This window comes from Pseudophryne corroboree, assembly GCF_028390025.1.
Source record: "Pseudophryne corroboree isolate aPseCor3 chromosome 3 unlocalized genomic scaffold, aPseCor3.hap2 SUPER_3_unloc_28, whole genome shotgun sequence".
NCBI classification, from domain to species: Eukaryota; Metazoa; Chordata; class Amphibia; order Anura; family Myobatrachidae; genus Pseudophryne; species Pseudophryne corroboree.
The window spans coordinates 1,012,604-1,020,802 of NW_026967517.1; the positions used below are offsets into that span (position 1 = coordinate 1,012,604).

The window sequence follows — 8,199 nt, forward strand, 5'->3', positions numbered from 1 at the left end:
GTCACATTGTCCGACTGCACCTGAACAGCCCGATCCCGTAAAAGGTGTGCTGCTTGCAGAAGGGCGTTGTAAACGGCCCTGAGTTCCAGGATGTTTATTGGGAGAAGTGACTCTTGATCCGACCATCGTCCCTGAAAGGTTTCCCCCAGAGCGACTGCTCCCCAACCTCTTAGACTTGCATCTGTGGTTAAAAGGATCCAGTCTTGAATTCCGAACCTTCTCCCTTCCAGAAGGTGCGGAAGTTGCAGCCACCAGAGGAGTGAAATCCTGGCTTTCGGAGACAGGCGTATCCTCTTGTGCATGTGTAGGTGAGAGCCCGACCACTGGTCCAATAGGTCCAGCTGAAAGAGTTGAGCATGAAACCTGCCATACTGCAGAGCCTTGTAGGCAGCAACCATCTTCCCCAGAAGGTGTATGCATTGATGAACAGATACCCGGGTAGGCTTTAGGACCTCCCAGATCATTGCTTGAATCACCAACGCTTAATCCACCGGCAGAAATACCCTCTGCACTTCCATGTCGAGGATCATTCCCAGGAAAGACAGCCTCTTTGTCGGCTCCAGATGAGACTTTGGAAGGTTTAGGATCCAACCGTGCCTCCTGAGCGCGATGTAACGCAACAACCTCACCCTGGACAACGCCTTGATCAGGAGATCGTCCAGATATGGAATTATGTTCACCCCCTGTTTGCGGAGGAGAACCATCATCTCCGCTATCACCTTGATGAAGATCCTCAGTGCTGTGGAGAGGCCAAACGGTAGCGCCTGGAACTGATAATGATCGTCCATCAGCGCAAACCTGAGATATGCTTGATGCGGCGTACAAATGGGAATGTGGAGGTAAGCATCCTTGATGTCCAGGGACACCAGGAACTCCCCCTCCGACAGTCCTGAGATGACAGCTCTCAGATGCCATCTTGAATTTGAACTCCCTGAGATAAGGGTTCAAAGATTTTAAGTTTAGAATAGGCCGTACCGAACCATCCGGTTTCGGTACCACAAAAAGGTTCAAATAATAACCCTTGTTCCACTGCTGAAGTGGGACAGGAACAAGGACCTCTGAAACCACCAATTTTCTGATGGCCTCCAAAAGAATTGTCCTGTCTGCCAGCAGGGCTGGCAAACCCAACCTGAAGAAAAGGTGAGGCGGGGGATCTTGAAACTCCAGTCTGTACCCCCTGGACACTATATCCAGGACCCTGGGGTCCAGGCCAGATGATACCCAGACGTGGCTGAACTGCCAGAGTCTAGCCCCCACCTGACCTTCCTCCAGGCCTAGCTGTCCACCGTCATGCGGGGACCTAGGGATATCAGAAGCGGGCTTCTGGGTCTGGGAACCTGCGGGAGCAGGTTTCTTTCCTTTGGCACGACCACCTCTGAAGAAGGTGTTCGAAGGCTTATTCTTTCTAGGCCTCGCAGGCCAAAAGGACTGTGACGTGGTAGATGAAAAAATAGGATTTTGATACCTACCGGTAAATCCTTTTCTCTTAGTCCGTAGACGATGCTGGGGTCATCAAAAGAACCATGGGGTATAGAAGGGATCCGCAGGAGACATGGGCACTTTAAGACTTTTAAGGGGCGTGACCTGGCTCCTCCCTCTATATCCCTCCTCCAGACTCAGTATAGGAACTGTGCCCAAAGAGACTGAGATTTCGAGGAAAAGAATTATTAAACCATGGTGAGCATCATACCAGCTCACGCCTTAAGCATGCCGTACAACATGACATTCAACTGAACAGGTCAACGGACATGAACAAAATTCAGCAACATGCTGAACAGAAGTGAAACACAACTAGTGTGTAACCACAACGAATACCGCAGATACAGTACGCACTGGGACAGGCGACCAAGTAGCAGCTCGGCAAAGTTGCAATGCCGAGACTCCCCGGGCAGCCGCCCAGGACGAACCTACCTTCCTAGTAGAGTGGGCCTTCACCGATTTTGGTAACAGCAATCCTGCCGTGGAATGAGCCTGCTGAATCGTATTATAGATCCAGCGTGCAATAGCCTGCTTGGAAGTAGGACACCCAATCTTGTTGGGAGCATACAGGACAAACAGAGCCTCTGTTTTCCTAATCGGAGCAGTTCTGGCGACATAAATTTTCAAAGCTCTGACCACATCCAGAGACTTTGATTCAACCAAAGAGTCAGTAGCCACTGGCACCACAATCGGTTGGTTCATGTGGAAAGATGAAACCACTTTCGGCAGAAAATGTTGACGAGTTTTCAACTCTGCTCTATCTTCATGAAAGATCAAATAAGGGCTCTTTTGAGACAAGGCCGCTAACTCAGACACCCGCCTTGTGGATGCCAAGGCCAACAGGATGACCACTTTCCAAGTGAGGAATTTCAATTCCACCTTCCCTAAGGGTTCAAACCAACGTGATTGAAGGAACTGCAACACCACATTAAGGTCCCATGGTGCCACAAATGGAGGTTGGATGTGTAACACACCCTTCACGAAAGTCTGAACTTCCGGAAGGGAGGCCAATTGTTTTTGAAAGAAAACCGATAAGGCTGAAATCTGAACCTTAATCGAGCCCAATTTTAGGCCCGCATCCACACCTGCTTGCAGAAAATGGAAAAAACGCCCCTGCTGAAATTCCTCCGTAGGAGCCTTCTTGGATTGACACCAAGAAACATATTTTCTCCAAATACGGTGGTAATGTTTCAACGTAACTCCTTTTCTGCCTGAATAAGAGTGGGAATAACCTCGCTGGGAATACCCTTGCGAGCTAGGATCAGGCGTTCAACCGCCATGCCGTCAAACGTAGCCGCTGTAAGTCATGATACACGCACGGCCCTTGCTGCAACAGGTCCTCGCGGAGAGGAAGAGGCTAGGGATCTTCTACGAGTAATGCCCGAAGATCCGGGTACCAAATCCTCCTTGGCCAGTCTGGGACCACGAGGACTGCTCGAACTTTTGTTCTTTAGAACTTTTGGAATGAGAGGAAGTGGAGGGAATACATACACCGACTGAAACACCCACGGTGTCACCAGTGCATCCACTGCTGTTGCTTGAGGGTCCCTGGACCAATACCTCTGAAGCTTCTAGTTGAGACGAGACGCCATCATGTCTATATGGGGAACCCCCCAAAGACTTGTCACTTCTGTGAAGACCTTTTGATGGAGGCCCCACTCTCCTGGATGGAGATAGTGTCTGCTGAGGAAGTCTGCTTCCCAGCTGTCCACTCCTGGAATGAATATCGCTGATAGAGCGCTTGTATGCTTTTCTGCCCAGCGGAGAATTTTTGTGGCTTCTGCCATCGCTGCTCTGCTTTTTGTTCTGCCCTGGCGGTTTATGTATGCTACTGCTGTGACATTGTCCGATTTGATCAGTACGGGCAGAGTGCGAAGAAGACGTTCCGCTTGTAGAAGGCCGTTGTAAATGGCTCTTAATTCCAGAACGTTGATGTGGAGTCAAGTTTCCTGACTTGACCATTTTCCTTGGAAGTTTTCCCCTTATGTGACTGCCCCCCAACCTCGGAGACTTGCATCCGTGGTCACTAGGATCCAGTCCTGGATCCCGAACCTGCGCCCCTCTAGGAGGTGAGAGCTGTGCAGCCACCACAGGAGTGAGATTCTGGTCTTGGAAGACAGGATTATCCTCCGGTGCATGTGGAAGTGGGATCCGGACCACTTGTCCAACAGGTCCCACTGAAAAACTCTGGCATGGAACCTATCAAATCGAATGGCCACGTAGGCCGCAACCATCTTCCCCAGCAACCGAATGCATTGATGGATGGAAACTGTTGCTGGTTTCAGTATGAGTTTGACCAGACCCTGAATCTCCAGAGCCTTTTCCACTAGAAGAAAAACTCTGCAGGTCTGTGTCCAGTATCATTCCCAAAAACGCCAACCAAGTTGTCGGAAATTAACTGTGCTTCAACCATGTTGTTGAAGCATTGTCAGGGATAGTGCAATGTTCTGTACCAACTGATCCCTTGATCTCGCTTTTATCAGGAGATCGTCCAAGTACAGGATAATTGTGACTCCTTGCTTGCGGAGGAGAAACATAATTTCCGCCATCACCTTGGTGAAAATCCTCGGAGCCGTGGACAGACCAAACGGCAACGGCTGGAATTGGTAATGACAATCCTGAATTGCAAACCTCAGGTAAGCCTGATGTGGAGGATAAATGGGAACATGCAAGTAGGCATCCTTTATGTCCAACGACACCATAAAATCCCCTTCCTCCAGACTGGAGATCACCACTCGGAGAGACTCCATCTTGAATTTCTTCAGGTAGAAATTTTGAGATTTTAGGTTTAGGATCGGTCTGACCGAACCGTCCGGCTTCAGGACCACGAATAGGCTTGAATAAAAGCCTTCTCCCTGTTGTGACAGGGGAACCGGGATCACAACCTGGTTTTGATACAACTTTTGTATCGCGCCGCAGACCACCTCCCTGTCTAGAAGAGAAGCTGGTAAGGCCGATTTGAAAAAAAAAAAAAAACGGCGAGGGGGAAGTCTTGAAACTCTAGTTTGAACCCTTGGGACACTATTTGTAAAACCCACGGGTCCAGGCCTGAGCGAAACCAGAACTGACTGAAGAGCTTTAGACATGCCCCCACCGGTGCGGGCTCCCTTATGGGAGTCCAAGCATCATGCGGTGGATTTGGCAGAAGCCAGGGAGGACTTCTGCTCCTGGGAACTCGATGAGGCGGGTGCTCGTTTACCTCTTTCCCTACCTCTAGTGCAAGGAAGGAGGAACCTCGGCCTCTCCTGTATTTATTGGGCCGAAAGGACTGCATTTAATAGTGGTGTGGTTTTTTTTTGTTGCGCAGGAACATTAGGTAAAAAGGACGACTTACCCGCGGTAGCCGTAGAGTCTAAATCAGTGAGGCCGTCACCAAACACACCACCCTTATACGGAAGAGATTCTGCTTCTCTCCCCTAGGTCCCACGAAGCAGGGAGCCTGTTGCCAGCAGTCCTCCCTGAACATAAAAACCTAACATAAGTCTTTTCAGAGAAACTCAGTAGAGCTCCCCTGGAGTGCATCCAGTCTCACTGGGCACAATTCTAAACTGAGTCTGGAGAGGGATACAGAGGGAGGAGCCAGGTCACGCCCCTTAAAAGTCTTAAAGTGCCCATGTCTCCTGCGGATCCCGTCTACACCCCATGGTTCTTTTGCTGACCCCAGCATCCTCTAGGACAGGCATTCCCAACCACGGTCCTCGAGGCACACCAATAGTGCAGGTTTTAGTGATATCCAGGCTTCAGCACAAGTGACTTAATTAGTAGCTCAGTTATTTTGATTTAACCATCTGTGCTGTAGCCTGGATATCACTAAAACCTGCACTGTTGGTGTGCCTTGAGGACCGTGGTTGGGAATGCCTGCTCTAGGACATACGAGAAAGGTTTCTTCGTAGCCGGTGCAACTGAGGGGAGAAAAGGAGACTTACCCGCGGTAGCCGTGGTAATCCACGCATCCAGCGCCTCCCCAAAGAGAGCCTGACCTTTGTATGGTAGGCTCTCCACACACTTCCTGGATTCCGCGTCCGCAGACCAGTTGCGCAGCCAGAGACCCCTGCGAGTCGAGACGGACATGGAGGAGATCCACGCAGCCATGGAACTCAGGTCTTTCATGGAATCCACCAGGAACCCTGCAGAATCCTGAATATTACGTAAAAATAAAACAACGTCACCTTTGTCCAGCGTAGATGACTCCTCCTGTAGAGTGATTGACCACCTGGCAATAGCTTTAGCAATCCAAGCACAGGCCATAGTAGGCCGCAATATGGCCCCTGAAGCCGTGTAAATGGATTTTCGTGTAGCATCCACCTTTGCGATCTGCCGGGTCCTTTAACGCGGTAGATCCCGGGACCGGTAATACCACCTGATTGGACAGCCTGGAGACAGAGGCGTCGACCATCGGTGGGGACTCCCATCTCTTTCTATCTTCCTCTGGGAAGGAAAAAGCCACCAAGACCCTCTTGGGAATCTGGAATTTTTTTTCCGGAGTTTTCCATGCCTTTTCAAAGATAGCATTCAATTCCTTGGATGCCGGGAAGGTGAGGGGTGGCTTCTTATTATCTGTGAAGGAGGCCTCCTCCACCTGTTCCGGAACTGTGTCTGAAATGTGTACAACATCCCTAACAGCCTCAATCATCACCTGCACCCGCTTGGCAAGTGATGCCGTCCTCCTCAATACATCCCCGTCACCGTCTGCAGCATCAGAGTCGGTGTCCGTGTCATCCTGTATAATTGCCAGCGCACGTTTGTGAGAATGAACCGCAGGGTACCCCGAGGAGGCAGAATCAGACCACACCACCATAGAGGACTGGAGGACCTGAATGGCATGCTCAGTCCTAGCAACCCTATCAGAAATCTGGGAAATAGTCCTCCTCAGAGAGGCTAACCATTCTGGTTCTCTAGCTGGGATCTGTGCTAAAACAGTGCAATCCTGATTACATGGCATGGGATCTTCCTGGGAAGACAAATCCTCTGCAGCATATGAAACAGTGTCCCTGGACATGTTGTCACACACCCTCAAACACCCCACATACACACAGGGTACTTGAAGACAGAGTTTCCCCCCAAGAATGGCAGAGAGACACAGAGATTGGAGCCAACCCACACACAGCGCTATTACAGGTATAAGGAGACCCCAAACCAGCGCTGACTGTGCCCCTTAATAGGAGAGACAGCCTATAATACAGCCTCCCCTCCCTTCTACAGCCCCCTGGTACCGTACAGATAGCTGGAGTCATTCAGGAGAGACCTGGCATCCACTGGCAGGAAAATGGCGCTGAACGCTGCCCCCTCAATGGTGCTGTCTTCCCGCTCAATGAAGATTATACTGGCCGGAGGGATTTATGCTGGCCTGGATCCACAGACCCCCGGCAGGCTGCTTGTGGTCAGATTAGGGTCCGAAGCTGGCCCAGGGCTTCACCGCAGTACCGCTGAGCCTTCCAGGAGCGCAGATGAGACCGCGCTCCTACCCTCTAGCCGCCCTCTTCACACTGACCCCCCGCTTGCAAGGGGGGACAGTGACTCACTCGTCATCTTCAGTTCCCTGAGGGTGTGGCAGCTGGCTGCCAGGGGGACGTGATCAGACCCCGCTGGAGCTCAACGTCCAGTCAGCAGGGGCAGGACCATGCAGGGCGGACACTACTCCTCCCCTCTCAGTCCCTCGCCTGCAAGGAGGCCGTCACCAGCAGCCTCCCTGTAAAAAAATAAACTCTGAAATAAAGAAAATACACTTTTCCTAAGAGAACCCAGGAGAGCTCCCTCCCCTAGCTGTGACCGGCTCCTCCGGGCACATTTTCTAAACTGAGTCTGGTAGGTGGGGCATAGAGCGGGGAGCCAGCCCACACTCTCAAACTCTTAAAGTGCCAATGGCTCCTGGTGGACCCGTCTATACCCCATGGTACTAATATGGCCCAAGCATCCTCTAGGACACAAGAGGGAAAAAAACAAAAAAACACAGACTATAATGACATTTGCATACAGTCAGATTAAACGGAGGTGAAACAGTATAATATCAGTGTATAAGACACACAGTTCCTCTACAGATCATATAGTGACAGTCACTTTGGTATATTGGGGAAACCCTAAATCCCACCTACCTGATCCTCCTGTGGGATCCTGTGATTCTCCTCTGTACAATCCTGGGAATACAGAGGACGGGGACATCTCTCTGGGGTATCTCTGTTACTGGGCACATCTGTAGGAGACACACAGTGACTGAGTACAGTGTATATATGTGATTATCAGATGATGTGTGTATATAGGGGCCCCCATACCTGCTCTCCCCTGTACAATACATGACAGTCTCCTCTTACCCAGTGATGTGAGGGGCCGGTGATTCTCCATCATCACGTCCTTGTACAGACCCCTGTGTTCCTCTATATCAGGGCTGGCCAAACCAGTCCTCGAGATCTACCAACAGTTCACATTTTCCAGACCACCTAGCTGGTGCACAGGTGTAGTCATTACTAATTAAGATGTGCTGCATTCATTCCTAACTGACAATTCTACAGATCTCCAGGAGGCCTGGAAAACATGAACTGTTGGTAGATCTTGAGGACCGGTTTGGCCAGCCCTGCTCTATATACTCCCCCTCCTGCATGGAGACATAGACAGTGACATCCTGACACCTTATAGGAACCTGACACACACAATGATACAGTCATCACCCAGACACATCCCCTGGTGTTACTGTATAATGTCCCATTCCCAGCAGTCACCTCTCCA

The 8,199-nt window shown here is 50.6% G+C and overlaps 1 protein-coding gene across 1 annotated transcript in view; it reads right to left on the reverse strand.

Annotated features, from left to right (window-relative positions):
• LOC134983886 (oocyte zinc finger protein XlCOF6-like) overlaps positions 1 to 788 on the reverse strand; it is a 36,268-nt gene extending 35,480 nt beyond the window's left edge. The window contains exon 1 of the mRNA XM_063949493.1: positions 504 to 788. Within this exon, the coding sequence (XP_063805563.1) occupies positions 504 to 788 (285 nt within the window). The remainder of the gene's footprint in view (positions 1 to 503) is intronic.
• Between the last annotated feature and the right edge of the window lie 7,411 nt (positions 789 to 8,199).